Consider the following 24,080-nt stretch of genomic DNA (forward strand, 5'->3'; position numbering starts at 1 on the left):
GCTCTTAAATAGTGAACCAAAGTTAGTGACTCATAATGTTTGCTTAAAGTTTGGTGTTTATTCATCACTATGGAGCCATCAGTTATGAGAGGGTTAATGGACTCCCTGTGCATGTCCAGGCACTCTTTTGGGCCAGATAGAGTAGTCTGTGAACACAGAAAAAACCAGTTTGAACTAAGATCTATACATAGCATAAGAAGCGAATGTAGTGTGTAAACAGCCATAGAGCCAAGTAATATAGAGAACCGATTGAACTTGTCTTTGATTCTTCCTCTCATTCAGTCCCCCATTTCAACACCTCAGCAATTTTTCACCCCATGCCTTTTAAAAGTGTACTTTAATAAATTGAAATATTTAATGGAATATCATTTTTCCTTTTCTAAAATACATTTCACAGAGCTGAGATCACACATTACATAAAGTGCTTTTATTCCAATCTTTCTCATTCCATGCAATTGCATGCTTTTTAAAATCATGATTTTAAATATATTGTAATAGTCTACAAATGAATAGATCAGAATATACTCTACTGTTCTTTCCTTGTTTAAACATTGTATTATTTCCAAGACAGTTTTTTTTTTTTCATGGCAGCCAGTGGATTATACCTCTCCTTTCCATTTCTACACTTGTCACTTTTTCACATATGAATTATTTTAAAGGCTTCTTAAGTAGAAAGGAGAGAGCCAGCATGTTTAAATATGTACTGGGCAATGGTGATGTACATGCATTATTTTATTTACAGTAATCTAATATGTCTCAGGCCTTATTCTTGTTACTTTGCATCCATAATTCTGTCTCATCCCCTTAACAAACATAAAGGTACATTTGATTGTTCCCACTGGAAAAAATAAAAATACCGAGGCTTGAGTGCCTCATGTGTGGTCTTCCTCCTTTCATTGTGTGCCTCAGCAAACCATCCTGATGTCTGATGTGAGCATGACATTCTACTTCCTGCAGCACGACAAGGTGCACATTACGCCTCAACAGTTGCAACCAGCTATACAAAGGGCTTTGACTAACTATTCCTCTTTAACTCTGTCCTTTACTCTTGAGACCTTCCAATGTAGTCAAGCAATTTCCTTATGGTCCTGTGTTCATATGGCATATTCCATTTCCTTGCTAATTAGATAAGCTACTCAAAGACAAGAACACTCTTACTTCTTGGCATTCACAACCCATGAAAAACTCTACTCACAGTCAGGTTCCATAAAATGTTTGATAGAGTTGAGATCCGTTGCATTTATTAGAATAGAATTGTGGAGGCAAGTATCTTCAGGTTGCTGCCCACTTTGAATTACTATCTGTGATAATGCTACACGGGTACAAGCCCATGGTTCCTACGGTGTGGTCCACTACACGGGTACAAGCCCATGGTTCCTACGGTGTGGTCCACTGATCGCCAGCATTGGCATCACCTTGAGACTTGTTAGAACTGCAGTTTCCACAGACCTTCTGAATCAGAAACTCTGAGGGTAGGATCCCATAATGTGCACTAGCAAAACCTTCAGGTAATTTTGCTGCAAAGTAAAGTTACAAACCATTACTGTCAGCACAGTTGACTTAGAACAGAGCTCAACCCAACAGTCCTACAAAATGCACCAATTAACAAGTAAAAACCTACTTGGCCTGCTGTGACTAAAACTAGCAATTGCTCGGTTGCTGTTCACTTTCTAGAGTTACCTATGATGAAAGAAGTTCTTCACCAATTATTTGTTGCAGAAAAACACTGATGCTAACCAGATACTTCAGAAATAAATGTTTTTTGATATTGTTGAAGTTAGCATTTCCCTGACTTTGAGTCTTGTGGGGATTTTTTTTTTTTTTTTAATTAGAAACAATGCATCATTACAGCTGTTTGAAATTTTAAGAGCAGTTGTTGGTTTTCCCCTCATTTTACAAGGAAAACACCAGTGGAACCATCTGTCTAGTCCTTAAATAAAGCAAGAGTTTTTTAAAAAATGACATCATTCCTTTAAGTGATTCCATAACAGTTCAGAGGGAGCTGTGGTAACAAATAAGGCCAATAAGGGAGGAAAGCCGGGTGGCTATGAATATTTACATGTCTTTAGAGAGAAAGCAGCAGGCTTATGGCGATGTGGCCACAAAATCTCCTCATTCCTCTCCACTCGCTTCAAAGGCATTCTGTGAAGTTTCCTTTTGATTCATAGGTCTTATGTGACTGCTTTTCTCTTTTGCTATTCAGGAGTAAGTTTGCTGATTCCCGCTGGGGCCATTCCCCAAGGGAGAGTCTACGAAATGTATGTGACTGTACACAGGAAAGAAAATATGAGGTAAATATGCTTTTTCTGGTGCACTTGACTTTATCAATGTCTGACTTGGGAGAATTGTATATTAGACAGAGTAAACTCAACATACATTTGTCTTGATTGCCCTGCTTCTGGCATTTCCTTTTCAACTAGACCCATAAAAGGTCAGTTTTTACCCCTCTTTATCTTTGGAGCTCCAGACACTTTTGCAGATCTTGAATATGGGCAGAAGGCCAGAGATGTTTTCCCCAAGTGGACATGTGGCCATATTAGCTGAAAAGATGGCTGGAAGAGTGATCCGTAAATTGTGCAAAAGATACAAAGAGAAATTGGCTTCATGTGGCCTGGCTCAGGAATATAGCCTGTAGCCATTTTAGGTTCAAAGGTCACATAGAATTGAACAACCCCTTAATCCTTGACTTGCCATCCCAACCTCAGCCTAGCACTTTATTCTCACCTGGATTCTTTATTCTCACCTGCAGATTCTTCTTTGGGGGACTGTCTTGTAGTTTTTAAGTGTTATTGACCCACTTCTTATATTTAGCACCTATAAAATCTATGCTTGGGCTTTGCTAAATGGATCTAGGGTTGATTAAAACTAGGTTGAATCTAAGAGTGTTTTGAATATATCATAATCATAAAGATGACGTTATTTTGAGTAAAAATAACAAGAGTTTCGAAGTCCTAAATTCAGTTTTCAGTTGGGCCTCTAACAAATTGTATCTGGTCATTCTTGATTCGTTCTCACATAAAATGCATGTGTTAAATAGCACTCTAGAGGCCTGACTGATGAATGCTTCTGAAGTGCACTGAGATCTTAAAATAAGAGATGTTGTTGAAATGACAATCCTTACATGTAATTATCACTGTTTTTCCAAAGGGGAAAGGCGTTGGCTCAACTGCCCTGAGCTCTAGATGCAAAGTGAGAAAGCCAAATGTAGAGCTAGCTTATCATTTGTTGTCGTTGTTCAGTTGCTAAGTCATGTCATCATAAGATATTATATCTTTTCTCTTCCCCTCTGTCATCCTCAGAAAAACATCTCTCTTTAGTCGTTGTCTTCAGTAGCCAAAAAGCTCTGTTACTATGCTCTTGAGTAAAGATTCGGTATTTATAACCTGTAGGACGCAGAACAGTGTTTTCCTCAGGTGATATACTTTCACCTACACAAACATGAGCCTGTCCAAGAAAATAATAAAATTCCATGGTCATTATTCATGTGCCTTCAATTTGAGCAACAGAAAATCACTAAAAGTCTTGTATTTGTGCACATCAAATATTCATTTTTCCATTCCCAATGTAAAGTAATATTCACAGTCCCTCCAAGTGCCCTTCTTTTGCAGCGGGAGAAATGAAGATTAGCAAACTGAGATCCCTTTATATTTTAGTTTTCTTCTTTCTTCTGTCTAGAATCAAGGTTAACACTAAGTATATCCATCCCTGAAGGCCTTTTGCCAACATGGATGTTTGGTTTAAACAGAGATGAGTATTGGCTTGTGCTTTATTCTGAGAAAGTGTTTGTGGTCTGCTATTTTCCATGTGATCACCATAATCTATGGCTGAAGATCAAACCTTAAGAAGCTGCTGCAGGGTGTGCTGAAGCTGAAAGACGTGGGCACTCAGGTGCCTTGTGTGATTTTTCTTCCTGCAATTTAGTTAGCACCCTGACCAGGATAATTGTACACTCTGGATGAAGGAGGGAGAAAGCAGGAAATTGACAAAGCTAGACAATTCTGCTTTAGGCTCTTCTGCCTTTAACTTTAAAGAAAAGGAAACTATAAATCACCTCTTACTATGCCTACCACTTGAAGTTAGGTGCAGAGGGAATTGCTCTATTAAATTTGGTGTGCCTCAATGAAGTTCTGTTTATGAAAGTGAAGCTAGAGGATCCTCAGGATCTCAAATGAAAATGTACACCAGAGACCATGCAGCAGGGAACAAACACAAGACAGCTCTCTCAAATAAATGAGACAGTCTTCTCCACTCATTTTTGTTGTGAAAGAGATGCAATTTTCTTGTGAAGTCACAATGACGAGTATGTTGTTTTAGTGTATAGTAAGAATACAAAACATAGCTACCGTAGAGTCAGCATACTGGTAATTTCATTTATTCCTCACTTCGTTTATTCCTCACTATTCTGCGAGTTATGATGAGCTCCACATTTAGAGATGAAAGGACTAGGGTTCATAGCCAGGGTTTCACAGTTAACAGCTGAGGGTCAGCAGAATTCACACCCAGGTCATCTCCTCACGAAGCTCTTCTGCTGACATGCCATCCCCACTCCATAGTATCCAGTGCACAAACAGAGCCTCTGCCCTCTTGTTACAGTGCCTTTTGGGGCACAGTGTCTGTCTATTGCTCACGTGATCTTAGAACTTCTTTCAGAGGAAATGCTGTGAGACAAGAGAAGACATGAATGTGACTTCAAGACATGTGTAGGAAATTTCTGATTACTTTGCTCCATCTTCCCTCTCTTTGATTGCCTTTATTGAATCCAAAACTGGGTGTTTTTCCAGCTGGATACCTTCCAGTGGGTCATCTGGTGATGTGAACTGTCTAAAGGGAGGTGTGAACTTAATTGCATGTGGCAAGTGAATGTGACAAGAGGGGGCCTTATCATTACGGAATATGCACTAAGAAAAAGCAGGGGATGGCAGATGAGCAGCCTAAATGAGCTGCAGACACAGGACAGGCTCTCTGCAACCGAAAGGCATCTGAGCTGCAAGCCTGCGCTCTACGGGACACACCCCTGCAGAGATTGCGAAGCCTCGTCCTGCCCTGCCCTGTGGATACACTTCCCACAGCTAACGGCACCAACATGGACCTTTTTGCCTTGCTTCCAGTAACAGTTTAAAAAATGAGTCTGACTCAGCCTGAAATTTTGCCTTTTGTCATTTCTTATTAAAACACAATTTGAAGATATGAGCATTAATTTTCGCTTTCTTCATATTGTGTACTTGTCTAGGAGTTTTCTCAAAAGGCCAAAAAAATCAATTTAGACATTCCAAGAATAAAGGTAAATAGACATTTTTTGGGTAAATGGTGGGGAACCATGGAAGATCTTTAAGCAGCCAGGTGCTACGTGAATAGCAGTGTTTTTAAAGATTGACAGTGACCGTGTGCAGGATGAACTAGGAAGGGAAACAGAAAGACTACTCCAAAGGCCGGGGCCCTGGTTGACCCATGGCAGAGATCAAAGTATGTGGGGGAGGGGCTAGGGAAGCAGCCAGGCCTGAGTCTGGAGAGTGGAAAGAAAAGTGTATTTCAGGACAAGTTTCACAGCTGGTTAAAAGTGTGGCAAAAGTTGCAGAACACAAACAATATATTTAGGGTTCAAGCCCTGGGCACTGAGAAAATTGTGAGAGCAACAAGAGGTGATCGGAAGCAGCAACTGGTTCAAGGAGAGAAAAGACAAATTCTGATTTCTCTGCACATGGTCTGTGTAAGAGGGGACTTGCAAATCTTGCTGGAGATGCACATGGACAGTCACCAGTGAGTGGATTCTTCAGGGGAAAAGTGCAGAGGCAGAAAAAAGAGGACTGCGGAAAGAACTTTGGGAAGTATTCATTTTAATATTTATTTATTTGGCTATGTCAGGTCTTAGTTGGTGGCAAGCAGTATCCTTCACTGTAGCCTACAGACTCTGGTTGTGGTGCAGACTTCAGAGTGCTAGGGCTCGGTAGTTGTGGCTCTGAGGCCTGTGGGATCTTAGTTCCCCAACCAGAGTCCCCTTCATTGCAATGTGCATTCTTAACTCTGGACTACCAGGGAAATCCTGGAAATATTCTTATTTAAGGTTTGGGTAGAAGGAGCAAAACTAAATAGATAAGGCAGGATAAGGATAAGGCACATAAGCAAGAGTTGGCATCTAGCAAGAAGCTTAATGTATAGTTGTTCATCAGTGAATATTTTTAATGAAAGAATGAATGATTGTAATTATAACAAGAAAAAATCAAAGGTAAAAAGAGTTTCAAAATGAAGTGATTGACAGAGGTATTACTAAAATTGAAGTGCAAAGAAAGAGAATGATAATTCAAGAAGGTATTGGATTTGTCAGATCTGTCAACTGTAGGACATTGGTGGCGTTTAGGACTTTTTTTTTTTTTTAAGGACGAAATCCCAGTTAGAAGTTTAGCATGTTAGTGATGAGGCAATTAAAACTATCATTATATTTACTGAATATAAATAATAAAGTAATACGTTAGGATAGTGGGCCAAAATGTATTATGTTTGTAATCATATTGCAGACCGTTTTCATTTATTTTAATGTGGTGTTTGGAACTTTGTAAAATAGTAGTTGACGTTATTATTTCTCAGTGAAACTCAGTGATATTCTCTTTTAGGTAGAGTCCTAAATTTCTAGTTTGAAGGAACAGCTATAAAGAGACTGAAGGTAACATAGGCAGGGAGTAGAATCCAGGTATATTTAAATCTTATTCTCTGACTGTTCTTCATAGTTTTTATTTATTGAAGTTCTACTTCTAAAGAAATGATTCAAGGTGATTTATGCAAACAATCTTTCAATAGGAGGTAACTTTTTTTTTTAAATAAGTGGATGAAAAAAACAACAAAAAAAGGAAAAAATAAAATAAGATTAGAAAAGATTAGATAAAGTCAGGTAGGCAGTTAGAATATAAAATATTTGATGTAATTCCCAGCATATTTCTTGTTAATAGGTCATGAACTTATTGTTTCAAAGCTTTCAAGAGGGAAACATGGTAAGTTATAAGATCCATGTGTCCAGAAGGGAAAAAGATGCCTGGAAGAAGCTCAGTTACTTCTCCTTTGGTTCCTCATAAAGAAAACATTTTTTTTTTTTCATACAGCAAGCAACATCTTTAAAATATGAAAATAGCGATGAGCTTCACAGGGCTACTTCTGTTGGTATCCCTCAATGCGAGTAGATAGTATAAAACCCAATTATAAATTCAATAAAATAATTCCTCAAGGATTCAGCAGTTCAATCTAGGGGACAACACTTAGCTGTTCAGGCTTAATCCAGGGACAGATTTTGGCCTATCTAGGGAAATGGGGGCACGCCCTTCAGAGTGGCTTCCATAAATATTTTCTTTTGCTCAATTGATCTTTTGATAGCAAGTGAGTTAGATATTCCTTGTCAGATACCTAAAGTGCAAATATTTCAAGTTGTTAGTTATACATGAAACCGATTGCTTTAAAAGGCAGCTGAGCCTAAAGTGGAATTGTCATCCAGAGGGACCTGACAAAAGATGTGTGTGTTAATAGAAGGCGTCTCGTCTCCACACAGAGATAGGTGGGAGGAAGATGTTTTTTTTAAGAAGCAATTTTCAGCTTACTCTAGCAAACAGTTCATAGAAATTTCTCAAGGTCCTAAATCTGGATAAGCAACTCAAAATACACCACTGATGGGAAAGAAAACCAATGATCTGTGTTGAGATCCCAGTTTTGCCTATGACTACCTTTGTGGCTTTAGGCAAGTGTGTTAATTTCTTTAGATATCAGTTTCCTCTTTGGGAGAAAAAAAAGTACTATGAATACTTATCCTGCCTACCTTACAAGTGTGCCTTGGGCAGCCAATGCAATAGCTTTTATAAGAGTTTTGTAAATTGTGCTCTTCTGCGTAGAAGTTCTCCTCACTGATAACAGCAAGCAAAGGATAAGAAAATCTGACAGAAAACTAAAATTCCCATCTGAGGGCTTTGTCCTAGGGTGCTCAGAATCCATCCAGCATTTATCATGATAAATGATCCTTGTTGGACTCTGAAAAGTTTTTAAAATTTAATCATTGGTAATTATTGGATTTCTACTTAATTGCTATTTCTGTAGCTAATTTTTGCTTTACTTTTATTTCCGTATCATCTGCAATTAATATTTACAGAAAGTGTGCTTAAACATCTTGGATAACACATGAAACATAATAGTAAAGCCCTTCTCTGCAAAAACATAAAACAGATTTTAAAAATTTATTTTCTACTATTTTTGTTTTATGTAGTTTAATATCCTCCCTTTATGTAAATAAAGGGAATGTGGATTTAAATGCTGTGACCTTTGGTTTCACACAGTTAAATCTTAACCTTTCCTAAGTGGCTTCTTCCTTGTATACTTGGAAGTGTTTCCAATTTCAGTGCTGTTTCTTTCATCTTGAAAACCCCCAAAGATTCTTATCATTATTTCTTCTTTGTTTTTCATTCCCGGTTATGAATTCCTCATCACCACTTCCCTATTCATTACATTCTTGCATCTCACTGGGTTAATAAATTCTTTTGACACCTACTGCCCTTTCCTTCGCTTGCTATCCCTCCTCCAAGAATGGTGCCCATCAATATTGCATGCCAGGGGAGTGCAGGTCTGACAGCGCCCCAGCCCAGCAGGCAGTGGTCTCCCTTCTGTTCCAACTCAGTGATGAGAAGAACCCCTCCTCCTCCTCCGCCTCCACCTCCTCCTCAAGCACCGGCTGCTAACAGCAGACTGAGAGACAGCTGTTTGTAATCCCCAACTCTACTGCAAGGACCACTTGAAATGGATTTCACTTTAGTCTGCTTCCTTAAAAGTTTAATGTGTATTCTCAGGGTATACTTGTAACTAAAGGTTAAGCATAGTGTTCAGGAAAATGCAGCCATGACTTTTTTCCGCCCCCCACCCCCCCCCCCCAGTAAGAAAAGTAGAATTAAATAAGAATGTGGTTACTGCTTAAGGAAGAAAAGTGTAATATCAACTATGGCACAGGAGAGCAGGACGTCACTCACGTCCTTAGAGAATGCATTTCAGACTGGAACAAAGGAGGGCAGAGTGGGTTCAGAGGAAATGAAACTAAAGGGAACAGTAATGAGTTCTCAAGCTGCTACCTACCTTGTGATTCCAAATACATGTATATCTCCAGGTTGATAACTTTAGATTTAATCAAACTTTATTGTTATTCAGTGAGAATGGAGATGATGTTAAAAGGCTAAAAAGAGAGATAACGTTTAACTTTTTTTTTTTTCCCTAAATAAGAGGAAAGGAAAGCTATAGGTTGAGGGATTCTAGTGAAATTTTAAAATCGGAAGCACAGAGAGCCAAGTTTTATTAAAGGGAAATATGTTAAGTTTTAACTGAGTTCTTAGACCTGATGATAATAATCACTAAGAACTTAGGAATTTCTAAAATTTGACCTTACTTGTGACCTATCAAGGTGGCTGCCACAGTTTTGTAGATGCTGATAAAAGACACAAGACTCCTGAGTCAGACGACGTGCTCACAACAACACCACTATCCAAAGTGTTACCATTTTTGTGCCAGTTTCCCAAGCCTCAGTTCTGAAAGGGTGATGTAAAGACAGACGACGTCTATACATTCAGTGGCTCCACTCCAGGAATAAACCGTTGTGTTTAGGGAGCCTGAGTGTTTTGTAATGGGAAGTGGACAGGTCTACCATTTACTCCAGAGGGAAGCACTGTATCGTCAAAGGTGATTGCTATACAGTTGTCTTGAAAAGACAACTGGGACCATGCAGAAACATGAGCGATTCAGGGAGCGTAGTCTTCCAACAGCAGGAAAAAGAAATAATAGTGGCTGCTATCATTCACTGAGTGTTAAGTGAGGGTGAGCCACAGATAAAAGCTAACTTCTAGGTTACATAGTATTGAATATATTAACCATAGATAAAGACTAGAGGAAAATCCAGTTCAAGTGGCTGATGCAATTTGTAAAGAAATTTGATATGACCCTTGTAATATCCATGTGAATGAAATAGGAAGATATGAACTGGACAGTGTACATTTTTAATGGGTTTATATTTGACTAAACTGAGTAACTCAAAGTATTGATGTCAGACTAGAGAGAGGTTTCAAGTAGTGTCCTTGAAAATGTCTCTGTCTTTGCCCTGTTCTTATATTACAATGTTATCAATGACTGCAATGAGAACGTAAATGGCAGTTACATCAAATTTATGGAAGATAAAAGGCTAGAAGAGGTAGCCAATATATGGAGGAAAAACATAGCATTAAGAAATAGATGACCTGAAAAATTTCCTAAAACAATTAAAGTAAAATTAGATGGCTAAATATAAATTTCTCTGTATAGGTTCAGAAGCCATTGCTATAACCACAGACAGCCTAAGAGCCTTTCATGTTAAGAGTACACAGAGTGGTCAGCTTTAACAAATTACTTAACCTTCTTAGGGCGTCATTGCCTCCTTCTATAAAGGACATGCTTAACCATATTATCTCTCTCTTCCCATCTAACTCAAGTCTGCTAAATAATATTTATAAATAATTGATTGAGAATAATCTAAAGCAACAATTTTGTGAGGCATTGATATAACTACGTGGTGATGGTACTTTAGTCTCCAAGTCATGTCTGACTCTTGCGACCCCATAGAGTGGAGCCCAGCAGGCTCCACTGTCATCCCAAAACAAAGAAAGCAGTAGTCTGCTATACTGTATATTTAAGTACAGTCAGCCCTCTATCCATGAGTTCTGTATCTACAGATTCAGCCAACTTTGGATCAATAATATTTGTAAAAAAAAAAAAGGCATTTTTTCCAGGAAGTTCCAAAAAGCAAAACTTGAATTTTCAGTACACTGGCAACTATTTACATAGCACTTACATTGTATTAGGTATGATAAATAATCTAGAGATGATTTAAAGTATGTGAGAGGGTGTGCATAGGTTATATATCATTTTATGTAATTGTTATATAATTTTGGTTATAAATGGTTAAAGAAATTTTGTAGTAGTTATATAATTTTTATGTAATGGTTATATGCCATTTAATATAATACTGTGCCCTTTTATATAAGGAACTTGGACATCCAGGGATTTTGGTGTCTGCAGGGGGGTCCTTGGAACCACTCTTGCGTGGACACCAAGGGGAGACGGTCTTCCATTCATTTCACAATGCCTCACTCTAGTGAAGACAATGAAGCTGACAGACATGTCTCATAACAGAAAGATGGAATTATGGAGAGAGACCTGGAAACCATGCTTTTCTAGCTGAAGTTGCAAAAATTGAGGAAGTTTGGTCTGGAAGAAGGTTTTTAGAGATAAAAATCTCTAAATGTTTGAGAGGCTCTTTAATGTCAAATTGGAGAGAAAGCAGGTCAGGAATATGTGGAGAGATGTGTCAGGAAGGCACATTGTATTCACTCCAACTAAGAATTTTTTGTAAATTTGAGTTGAGAATAGGTGAGGTGACCCCTCACTACCAACCAAGTCAGCATGTTGTTGGAGAAGCTCTGTGCTTGTTGACTTTGAGGGTCCTTACTGCTCTAAAATTCTGTGAGCCCGGGATTTCTTAAGTCAGGCTATTCTGACAGCACAGTTTTGAGTGTCGTTTTTGCAAAGGCATTGGTTTTAGTCCCAGCATGAGCCCTTGTTGGTTGTGAGGCTTGGGCAGTCCACTCTAACACCTTGGAGCTCTGTCCTCACATACCAACTGACAGCTTGAGTTAATTTATTCATTACCTGTTAATTACATTCTTATTAGGGAAATAATAAGGCAATTTAAAAAGAAAAAAGAAACATAGAATTAAAGAATTTTTATCTTTGAAGTTCATTCCCACCCAAATTCTCAGAGTATGAATTATTATTGTTGTTCAGTGGCTCAGTTGTGTCTTTCTCTCTGCAGTCCCATGGACTGTAGCCTGCCAGGCTTCTCTGGCCATGGGATTATCCAGGAAAGAATTCTGGAATGGCTTGCCATTTTCTTCTCCAGGGGATCTTCCTGACCCAGGGATTGAACCCCGGTCTTCTGCATCACAGGCGGATTCTGTACCACTGAGCCACCATGTATGAAGTATACATGTAGAGAAATATCCATTTAAATTGCTATAGAAATACAGTTCTCTGTTCTTCCTTGGTCATATTTGAAAAAATGAATCTGGTATACTAGCCTGAATTATTTCTGAAAGTCATTTGGAAGAAGTTTAGCTCTAGGGTATCCTTATTCTAAAGTGATTTTTTTGAAGTGTTTTTCAAGTTAGGTCATAAAAACACAAAAGTATCTAAAACTCTATGAAACTACTGGCAAGTATTATCAGAAAGAAAATGCTTATGTAACTTCATAAGGACTCTGTTCCATCTCATTCCACCCTGAAAGTATCTGTACATGAATTTAGAGGAAATTACCAAAGGCAGACCTGTGTCTGAAGAAAAGGATCAAAGAGATGCAGACAGAGTCACTATTATCAGAAAGACCTCAAGTCTTACAAGATCAAAGTCTTTGTATGAAATGCATGTCTTCATACTTAATTCTGCCTCAACCCACCATCCACCCTCCAAAAGTAAAACCTCCAAGAGGAAACTATTTGTGCAACTGTAGATCTGAAATCTCAGTGAGTACATAGTACCTAAATACTAGAGAACTGTCACCATGCGATCTCTGCTCCCCTCCCAGGCCGCCCATGGAGGACTCTCAGACTCTCTTGACCCCTGTGGTGAGCTGTGGGCCTCCGGGAGCCCTGCTGACCCGCCCCGTCATCCTCACTATGCATCACTGTGCAGATCCCAGCACCGAGGACTGGAAGATACAGCTCAAGAACCAGGCAGCGCAGGGACAGTGGGAGGTGAGCCTCTGTGGGGATAAAGGTGCAGTTCATGCGGATAAGCACAGGCGATCATGGGAAGGCTTTTAGTTTTAAAGCAAAACATGGGTGGAATTTTAGCTTATTCTCAAAATGAGAGAGAGAAAGGGAAAGAGAGAGGGAGGGGGAGATGGGGAGACAGACAGTCAGACACTGGCTCCTGAGTGCTTTATCTACTGACTGGTAAGCACAAAGAAAATGATGACCAGTCATTAGCTAACTCATAGGGAAAGTGCACTTAAGAGTCTTACATAAATCCCTTTTGAATATACATACTATCTTGGGAAGGGAAATATATATATATAGGTGGTGTGTATATATATAGATATGAAAATGAAAGTGTTAGTCACTCAGTTGTGTCTGACTGTTTGTGATCCCAGAGACTGTAGCTGACCAGACCCCTCTGTCCATGGACAACTCGTCCAGGCAAGAATACTGGAGTGGGTAGCCATTCACTTTTCCAGGAGATCTTCCCAACCGGATTGAACCTGGATCTGCCACGTTGCAGGCAGATTTTTTACCATCTGAGTCACCAGGGAAGCCTGTGTGTGTGTGTGTGTGTGTGTGTTTTAATTTTCATGTAGAGAAACATTGCACCTGGGTCAGAAAATGTTAGGACTTACTTGCCAACAAGTCCTGGAAATAGGTCTGAATTTAACCTGGGAAAGCAGGAAGTGTGTATCCTAAGCTCCAATGCAATGAAGACTGTGTATAGCACCTTGGCTGTCTGTAGCTGCAGCCATTGGAACTTCTTAAGGGCAGTGCCTTAAACAGATCCTGCTCTTTCCATCAGAACCCTGCAGTTAAACCTGAAATTAAGTGCAAAAGGATTTGTTATATTTACCATGAAGATTCTATACCTAATACCTAAAAAAAAAGTGATTTGTGTAGTCTTTACAAGAGAATTATCCAATATGCATGTTGTATGTGGGCTTCCCTGGTGGCTTAGATGGTAAAGAATCCACCTGCAATGCGGAAGGTCTTGGCTCAGTCCCTAGGTTGGGAAGATCCTCTGGAGGAGGGCATGGCAACCCACTCCAGTATTCTTGGCATGGGAGAATCCCCATGGACAGAGGAGCCTGGCGGGCTACAGTCCATAAGGTTGCAAAGAGTCGGACATGACTGAGCAACTAAGCACAGTACACGACTCGTGTTGTATGTATTTTGTGATTACTTACAGTATTTTTCTTTTGGGAAAGAAAATTATAGAAAAAAAATTACATTAAGACTCAACTCCTAATATTTTAGGAAAAAATAATAGTAGAGATAGAAGCATAGCAGGGTATCCCTGGGATTATCTGGAATGTCTTCTCTATGGACATACTCTCATCTTGGTCATGTGAGCATCGCTTCTTGCAAGAGGACCTGGATTAAAGTCTAGGGCTATACTTAATGTTAAGACTGGACTTGACCAGGTCTAACTTCAATTTCATTTAAGTTTAAATGATTTATCTCAGAAACATAAAAGTCTTAATCTCAAGGGATCCTACTTTGTTGGCATGATTCTCCACCTATTACCATAATACTGTATTTCTGGATTTGAGTAATAATAGCAATAACAACAATAATAAGAGGAAAAGAAAAGAAAGAGTTATGAAGAGTAAAAGAGGGAAATCCTTATGAAAACACTGTAATTATATTTGTGACAGGAACAGGGAGCATCTTCGTCCTGTGCCATTTCTTCTAGGAGGCTTTCTGTAACACACCATCAGGAAATGACACTCAAGGCTTGTCCTTGCCCTGCTGGAGAAAGCAGCTTCTTTGCAGGTGTCCTTTTGGAGCTGAAATAAGCCTAGAGGTGCTGAGTACCTTTCTCTCCTTTTTAGTCCAGTTAGAGCTTCATCTTTAGGTATGGGTTCAGCTGAAGAAATGATTTCATGAATGCTATTAAAACACAAGCCATGGTGTAGCTCAGATGATGTTGCAAGGGCTAACTAATAAATAGCCATCTGAGGTGGCAACTTTCAAAGCTGTGACAAGCCCTGGGGACTCAATTTATGATGAAACGTTTGTTTGTGTTTTTGATAAATAACCATTTGCTCACCATGAGCCAGGCCCACATAGATACGGTAGGAAGCAAAGTAACCTGGTTGCTGCCTCTGCAGAGACTAAGTAGCCTAATGCAGAGCCTGGGCTGTGCCCTCACATGATTTCATTTCTCCCACATGAAATTCTCTTTTAAATTTGAATGAATTAAAAGTTGGACAATTTCAAAAAACAAAATCTGAACTTCCAACTTCTCTTGAAAAATTAAAGGCTGCGTCCTCCCTAACCCTGAACTCCTGCTGTACCTGGTACTTTTACTGTACTTTTACTGTAAGCATCTTTGGCATAGACATCTTTACTTCCACAAGCATTTTTGCCACATAACTAGTTTATCATAAGACAATTTTGGTGTAAAAGATAAAATAACCGGTGGACAGTTTGGTATGACAGTTTGGTCACCTCTTTGGTCAACCTCAAACCAAAGTTGACAGCTTGGTTTCATCTCTCCACTGACATGTACTCACATTTTTATATTCCATAAATCTGAAAGAGGCCAAGGGCTGAAAAGGCCTAGAGTTGAGCCCACTTTTCTCATAGAATTTTGGAGCATCTGTCATGGCACATGTGAGAATATAAACCAAGAACAAGCAATGGTGTAGAGACGTTTACAACATAATATAAAGCTCAATTATAAATATGCATCCTGGTATTTGGAAACATACTTCTCTTAATTAGGAAGAAATTTTTGCAAAAGAAAAGCGAAATGCAAGGAGATGCATGAACAACCAAAAATATGTATAATACTAGGAATGAAAGATATTGAAGACAAGGGCATATGTATAACCCTCAAAATAAAAACAGGTTATTTGTACAGTATTGTCATGAATCCGCACACATTTCAAATGTTTTAAAATATTTTTTATTTCAAAATAAAGTCTTTTTGTTATTCATGTTTTCATGTTTTATTATTTTTGTTAATGTGTCTTTTATTTTTTACTATTTCACCTTTTTTGGCAAAACGGCTTTACTAACCATTAATTGCCAGGCAAAAATGCCTACAGCAAAAATGCTTACAGTTAAAGTACTGAGAGCCCATTCCTGCATGGCTGCGGTGACTAAAGGCAGGTGGACACTGAGCTCTGTAGACTGGCTTGCGCTCTGCTTCACCGCAGTCTCTGCCGTTCCCTATTGTCTTCTGCCCTGTCTGCTTCACACAGTCCTGTTACCTCTCTGCCATGGAATTGTGACCCTTGTTTTATGGATTCTGTGCTTGGTCTTTCAGATGATTTCTGTGGCCGGAGTCATTTGGTTAAATCAAAACCTGGTTAATATAGTTATCAGTTCCGCTTGTTTTTATTTCTTGCTAAACATTAAAAATCTAAAACAGTAGACTGCTTAAAGGCTTACATGAAAAATAACATGTGCCATATGCATAGAGTTTGCCATACTGTGCTTTTAGCAAAGTCCACGAGCCCAGATTATGAGGTAAAGCAGTGTATCACTTTGGAAAAGTAATTGATAGGTGAGTTTGGGAGAACTCAGTAGAATGGTATTGCATAATTCTTTAATTTTCCTAATTATTTTTTAAAAATTCTTTTCAAACCCCTAGATTTTTAGGGGAAACACTACCATGCTGAAATCACATCAAACTAAAAGAGTACTTTTGGATTAAATTAGCAATTTAGAGATTAAAGCAAATGGTCAGAAACAGATAATCAACTCAAATATACTGAAGTTCAAAGGATAACATAAATTTCTTTTGGAATTTTAGGTAGACCCCAGAATGTAGATTCTTGAAAGATCAAAAAAGGCTAAATGAACGTCTTCTAAATAAAGCATGTTATCAGGCAAACTAAGTAAGGGAGAGAATGATGAAGAATGGAAATAAAAGTATAATAAAGTCAGGGAAAGAAAAAAGAGCAGGAAAAGGAATAATTAAAACTCAGGGGTAAAGGTCCTGCTCTTTGCACCTCCACTGGCCACCATCATGGCCATCAGAGGCTCAGCCACTGCCCCTCCTCCTTGTCCCGCAGGACGTGGTGGTGGTTGGCGAGGAGAACTTCACCACCCCGTGCTACATCCAGCTGGACGCGGAGGCCTGCCACCTCCTCTCTGAGAACCTCGGCACCTACGCCCTGGTCGGGCAGTCCACCACCAAAGCAGCCGCAAAGCGCCTGAAGCTGGCCATCTTCGGGCCACTCTGCTGCTCCTCGCTGGAGTACAGCCTCCGAGTGTACTGCCTGGATGACACTCAGGATGCCCTGAAGGTAGGTGGCTCCAGCCTGGTCCGCTCACTTCGCACCTAGAGACAGGGTGTGTGTGTACGTGCACCAAGTGCATGAACACAAGTGTTTGGCCCCCAAAGATGCAGTTACAAGAACAAATTAGACGTTTCATCTGAGGCCCTGCTGGTAAATATGCCGTTTCCATTCTGTTGATGCCTCCCAAGGGCTACTTTTGTTTACCTTCCTTGATTTCTTTTAATGAAAAATTTAGAAGTGGCAGATTTTGGCAGTGAGACGCGTGGATGGTAAATAACCTGCTTCTATGTTTATCTCAGCTGTGTTCTTCCTACAAAAGGAGCTGGCATAATTGCTCACACTCTATGTTCCTCTTGTGTGCTACTTCATTATATGCTTTCCCATTCTTTTTATGAGGACTGTGTGGAAGACGGTTAGCATTTGACAACAGGCTTCTGCTTTATAGAATAAATGGGCTTAATTCCTGGTGCTATTACTGCCATTCATTTTCTCCCATTTGAAGCTTTAAAGCATATAGTGAGTGCCTCCAAAGACATTATGATCTAGAAGAAGACAGAAAAAAAGTATGCCAAGGACTTGGAGGCAAGTCAGAGTGTGATACATGCCATAGGTGAATGCAAAGTTTTATGGGAATTCAGGAGAAGGAGGCATCATATTATTTTGAGGAAATCTGAAAAGGAGCTAACATTTGAGATTGGCCCTAAAGGAAGCTAGGATTTGACCATCAATAATGGGGAAGAAACACGAGATTCTGGGTGAAGGGAACAGCATGAAGAAACAGTTCAGTTCAATCGCTCCGTCCTGTCCAACTCTTTGCGACCCCATGAATTGCAGTACACCAGGCCTCCCTATCCATCACCAACTCCCGGAGTTCACCCAAACTCATGTCCATTGAGTCGGTGATGCCATCCATCCATCTCATCCTCTGTCATCCGCTTCTCCTCCTGCCCCCAATCCCTCCCAGCATCAGAGTCTTTTCCAATGAGTCAACTCTTCACATGAGGTGGCCAAAGTACTAGAGTTTCAGCTTTAGCATCGTTCCTTCCAAAGAAATCCCAGGGCTGATCTCCTTCAAAATGGACTGGTTGGATCTCCTTGCAGTCCAAGGGACTCTCAAGAGTCTTCTCCAACACCACAGTTCAAAAGCATCAATTCTTCAGCGCTCATCTTTCGTCATAGTCCAACTCTCATATCCATACATGACTACTGGAAAAACCATAGCCTTGACTAGACAGATCTTTGTTGGCAAAGTCATGTCTCTGATTTTGAATACGCTATCTGGGTTGGTCATAACTTTCCTTCCAAGGAGTAAGCGTCTTTTAATTTCATGGCTGCAGTCACCATCTGCAGTGATTTTGGAGCCCAAAAAAATAAAGTCTGACACTGTTTCCAGTGTTTCCCCATCTATTTCCCATGAAGTGATGGGACCAGATGCCATGATCTTCGTTTTCTGAATGTTGAGCTTTAAGCCAACTCTTTCATTCTCCTCTTTCACTTTCATCAAGAGGCTTTTTAGTTCCTCTTCACTTTCTGCTGTAGGGTGGTGTCATCTGCATGTCTGAGGTTATTGATATTTCTCCTGGCAATCTAGATTCCAGCTTGTGCTTCTTCCAGTCCAGCGTTTCTCATGATGTACTCTGCATATAAGTTCAATAAGCAGGGTGACAATATACAGCCTTGACATACTCCTTTTCCTATTTGGAACCAGTCTGTTGTTGCATGTCCAGTTCTAACTGTTGCTTCCTGACCTACATATAGGTTTCTCAAGAAGCAGGTCAGGTGGTCTGGTATTCCCATCTCTTTCAGAATTTTCCAGAGTTTATTGTGATCCACACAGTCAAAGGCTTTGGCATAGTCAATAAAGCAGAATATTCTTATGAAGAAACAGAGGGAACAGTAAATACAGACTCCACACAGCATCTCATTTCCAGAAAGCCTAGATTGATAGATAGGTGTCTTGTTCGGAGGGACCTTGAGGATCAGAGAGAGGCGTGGAGATTCCGTTTCTTTAGTTAATGAAGAATCATTGGAGAGATGTAAATAGAAGATAGACATGACTGTAAATATGTATAGAAATACTAGTCTGACGTCAGTGGAAAGACAGAGTCAAGTTAAGAAAAGTGTGATAGAGCTGGGGTGAAGGCAGAGGAGTGAGAAGAAGGGAAACAGGTAGGAAAGGTCCTAATAAGTAACTCTTGCAGTCCCTGGAGACTAGGAACCCTGAAAGGGTGGAGCAGAAGGTCAGGTCTGCCTCTAAGTAATAGTAGCAGAGTCAGGGGTGGGTAGCTCTGGAGTCATGATATGGTGACTTTGCCTTGGGTGTATTGAATTAGAGTACAGATTAGACACCAGGACCAAGATGCCCAGTGAACAGTTAGAAATATAGGTGTGACTCTCCCAGCCAAGAGCAGATCCTGAGAGTTTGAGGAACCAACCATACAGCATTGATATTTGTCATCCATGATGATTGGGAAGAATATCAAGGGAGAGTAGAAAGAGAAAATAAAGATAAGAAACATTACTGAGAATTTGCATTGTGCTGCGCAAGATTCTAAGTATCTTTTCTTATAGCTTTTTATTTATTTGGCTCTGCCAGGTCTTAGGTGCAGCATGCAGAGTCTTCAGTTGCAGCATGTGAACCCTTAGTTGTGGCATGTGGGGTCTAGTCCCCTGACCAGGGATGGAAGCAGGGCCCCTGCAGTGGGAGCACAGAGCCTTAGCCAGTGGGCCACCACGGAAGTCCCTACGTACCCACTGAACCTTCACAACAACCTGTGGGACCCTGCTGTCCCTATTCAGCTGTGTACTCCAAGGCATAGAAAGGTTAAGTAAGTTGCTCTAGGTCACACAGCTATCAGGTGGAAATAGCAGGCTTCATGCCCGGGCAGCTGGTGGCCGTCTGGACTCTGCTTCTCAAGTGGGCTGCTCAGAGAGCCACACCCTAGAGCACAGGGACTGGGGGAGCCCTGCTGTTGCCAGGGAGACGTGGGGCAGCCAACAGAGGAGCTACAAGAGGAGGAACACCCAGAGGAGGAAGTGGAGAAGTGGGACAAAGATGCAACTAGAAAGCCCAGGGAAGAGAGACTTTTTCTGAAATTCAGGGTATTTCCTTCTGGAGTTTCCACCCAGAGAGTACTTCTGGGTCACGAAAACTGAGTGTTGCAGGTCGTGTCCATGAGGAGATGAACCACAGTTGGTCCCTGGATAAGTTTTTGATGGTTTAGCCTGTAGGAGTTCCTGATGTTAAATGATGTGAACACACAGCTCTTGTGTAAAGCTTGAGGTTATGTCTTTTACATTCTTTGTAAATGTGATACTTCCAAGGCGCAGTCAGGATAGAAATCATCCTAGGCATAAATCCTTCTTAGGAAAAACTGTTTGTAGGCAATCCACGGGGTCTGATTAAGGCAACTTTTTTTTAGTAATTCAAAGAAAAATCATTGCAAAAAGCATCCATAGAAGATCTACATCGTATCTGAAATATCTGATAAACACATTTTTACATTCATACAAGTAGTTTTCATACTTGGGCAACTCTTGACCTTTCTTCTCGACAGACATACACAAGTCCTTGCCCAAAACAAAGTTAGATCTCATAAAATAATTTTTATTATGATAATTAGTGAGAAGAGATGCAAATGGTCAACACTGAGAGAGACTGACAAACAGGTTTAAGAAGTAAAAACAACCCAAGAGCAGTTTATATTATGGTCAGTGCTTTCCAAATAGACGTTTATAAATTCTCACCATCAGGGGATCCAGCACTTAGCCTGAAAGAAACATAAATAATGAATAAGGCTTTCTTGCACCTCATGGCCTTTAAACAACACAGAAATATCAAAATCCTAGTTATAGGTAACCCAGCACACCGAAGAGAGTCTTAGCTCCATCCTGCCAAAACTGCCTTATGCCCATGCTCGAAGTGGGCCCATTAACTCAGAAATGCCCTTCATTACCAAAATTCTGCCTTCTTGACATGTTGCCTGCCCATGTTCCCCTCCAGCCTCCCTCCCGTCTCCCTGATCCTCTCATCGCTGTTATCTGTAAATACCGTCTTTTGTGCCACCCCTCCAAATACCTCCTCCTTGAGATCCACCCCACTCCTCACCCATGCTCATCCCAAATCCCAAGTAGTAGTTCTCTATCCAGCACACATAGAAGTCAGTTGGGAGGCTTTTTTAAAAAAAGGACTTGTTTCAGTGTTCCAGCCCAAAAGTTCTGATCTGATCCGTGTAAATACTGGGTTTGGTTTTTGTTTGAGCACTGCCTGTGTTATTATACTGTGCAACTAAGGTTATAAACTACTAAACAATTTCCGAGGTCTTTCTGGCACTATAATTCTACTGAGGGCAAACTTTCCTATAACCTCAAATTAATTTCTTACCCATGCCTTCAGCTGCTCACATTACCTGGATCTGGATCTCCCAACTAATATGTGTCTCCCAAAGTCTCTACAGTAAGGACCACACCCCTAACTAACCAAGAGGCCAAGAGGAAAAGTTTCAGTACTTCTCATACCGCTGACTATTTCTGGGGTACTGATCTACTCCTGGGCTGGCTTTTCTGTTTATTATTCTTTATTCTGTTACTCCATGGTTCATTACCCAAGTCAGTTCCTCAGTACAGATTTCCATCCTGGCAGTACCTGCCTCATGCTGTTTCTTTCCACTCCTTTTATTCCCTCATCCTCTTAAATTCAAAGGCATCTCATATTCATAGTTCCTTTGCCCAATTGTAGCCTGCTAACATTCCCATCATTCTGCACTGCCTACCCTCCACTGTAGGTGCTCTTCATCCACAGTGGGAACTGCAGTCTCCACCAGCCAAGATCGCCACCAGTGAAAGCATCCGACCTTGCATCTCTCTTCCAAGGTGCACGTAAGCTGCTTTCTGTTTTGAAGAAAGACCTGCCTCAACCTTCCCTGGTCTCCTGCTCCACAAACATTCATCTGCTCTTACCCATATCTCCAGGGAGCTCACTTCCACTCAGAAATTATTTGCCATCTAAAGCTGCTGCAGGTTTTTCTAATTTCCATGGCTACAGATGACCTCCATGGAACAAGCCCTCCAGTTCTGCTTCCAGCCTATTGAGTTTCTCTAAAAAAAATTATAAATTTCTGATCGAGTGTATTATACCCTCAAGACATCTGCCCTAAGCTATAGCTCTCCTGCTTCTGTGCAGTCCTTTTCTGTATCTCTCCTTCACTCCTGAGATTTCACACATTTCTTCCAAGCCTCTGCACCCAAATTCCTGATAGAACCACAGCTCCTTCATGGTTGCCGTGACCTAACGCCTGTGGTATCAGCCAAGGGACACTCCCTCAGCTGCTGTTCTTTACTTTTCAGACCTTTTCTTTCAACCTCTTCTCACCTAGTTTGAGCTCTGATGGAAAGCAACTCTACTTTCTTATTGGGGCTTTAATCCAACTTCTCCACCACCTATGTCTCCAGCTTAGCAAGTAATGCCTGGAAGTGGGTCTCCCCAGACTTGGTATTTTCTTAGAGTTACTGCTGTGGACTGGGAAGTCTTTCTGAATTGCAGAAATCCTCAGAGTGTTGGAAAAGGAGCTGAGAGGGGAGCCCAGTGCATCACTCATTCTTGGGGGTCGGAACTACACAGTTTGGAGAGCTGTTAGAGAAAGACCAGCCCAGTGTTTGGATCTGAACATGCTGGGAATATTAATTCTCACTTTTTGTCACATTGTCCATGTGGATGGGGAAAAAGTAAAAGGACACACCACATCAGTCTGTCTCCACAGCCCTGATGCATTCTTTCATCTTCCCACCCACCTCTTTGAATTTGGCAGCTTTTTATGACAATTTCCCTGAGTTGTGTTAAAACCTGGAAGCAAAACCAGTCACCTGAAACTTAAAAGCTGTACTTCGCAACATGGAAACATTAATATTGAATTAGAATGTTGGCAGTGACTGTTGGAGTAAATGTCAAGGCTGCTGGGAGATGTTGGAATTCTTTTATGCACCCTTCAGATGGTGTTTTTTTTTTGCCCTGTTCGTGTACTGGAAGGACAAGTGGGAGCCATGTGGGAGCTGAGTTCATGTCAAGATATGAAGGTGCTAAGAATTGGGAGAATAGTTTAGAACCAGTTCTGTTCTCAAATAGAGAGGTCACATCTATTGAAAGGATTGAGTTGGGTATGTCACAGCTTTTCTCTTTGACTTCTCTTCAGGTGATTAAAGCAACATTGGTATTTGCCTTTCATTTTTGCAAAGGCTTAAATCCTAATATAAATAGACCAGAAGTTAATAGAGAGCAAGGTTATATTGGGGCAAGTTTAAAAACACTACAGGGAGAAACATACATCAGTGTCAACGTAAGTAATTTCTGTCCCACTATCCTAGGAGTGCAATTCTGACTGTCCTTTCCTAATAAAGAGGTTTATTAAAAACTCTGAACCTAAAAGGGGAGTTATTTGCATATAGTATGGGCAGTCTCATGTATCATACATTCAATCATGTAAATTGAATTTCTGACAAATGTATACGCGATACGATCCAAACGATGTGTACCATGCTTTACGTACAGAGAAGGCAATGGCACCCCACTCCAGTACTCTTGCCTGGAGAATCCCATGGACAGGGGAGCCTGGTGGGCTGCAGTCCATGGGGTCACTAAGAGTTGGACACAACTGAGCAACTTCATTTTCACTTTTCACTTTCATGCATTGGAGAAGGAAATGGCAACCCACTCCAGTGTTCTTGCCTGTAGAATCCCAGGGACGGGGGAGCCTGATGGGCTGCTGTCTGTGGGGTCGCACAGAGTCAGACATGACTGAAGCAACTTAGCAGCAGCAGTAGCAGCAGCATGCTTTACGTAGTCATTTGTCATGGAATAGAGTTGTCTTTGTATTACTTAGGGTATGTAGTAATCACATACCCTAATCCAGGCTGTAACACGGTAACTCTGTGAAAGATCATATTATGTGAAAAAATAAGAGAAAGATGAAAGAAACACTGAAAATGAAAGCCAGAAATCTAGTTGGTAATTGTGTGACCCTGTTTCTTAGGT

The 24,080-nt window shown here is 40.5% G+C and overlaps 1 protein-coding gene across 2 annotated transcripts in view; it reads left to right on the plus strand.

The window, feature by feature from the left end:
• The window catches only part of UNC5C (unc-5 netrin receptor C), a 431,180-nt gene that overhangs the window by 374,869 nt on the left and 32,231 nt on the right, over window positions 1-24,080 (plus strand). For both annotated transcript variants that reach the window (XM_070372113.1, XM_070372114.1), the window contains exons 11-13: window positions 2,204-2,291; window positions 12,620-12,788; window positions 16,826-17,059. In XM_070372113.1, the coding sequence (XP_070228214.1) occupies window positions 2,204-2,291; window positions 12,620-12,788; window positions 16,826-17,059 (491 nt within the window). The remainder of the gene's footprint in view (window positions 1-2,203; window positions 2,292-12,619; window positions 12,789-16,825; window positions 17,060-24,080) is intronic.

This window comes from Bos mutus, chromosome 6 (assembly GCF_027580195.1).
Source record: "Bos mutus isolate GX-2022 chromosome 6, NWIPB_WYAK_1.1, whole genome shotgun sequence".
Lineage (NCBI taxonomy): Eukaryota > Metazoa > Chordata > Mammalia > Artiodactyla > Bovidae > Bos > Bos mutus.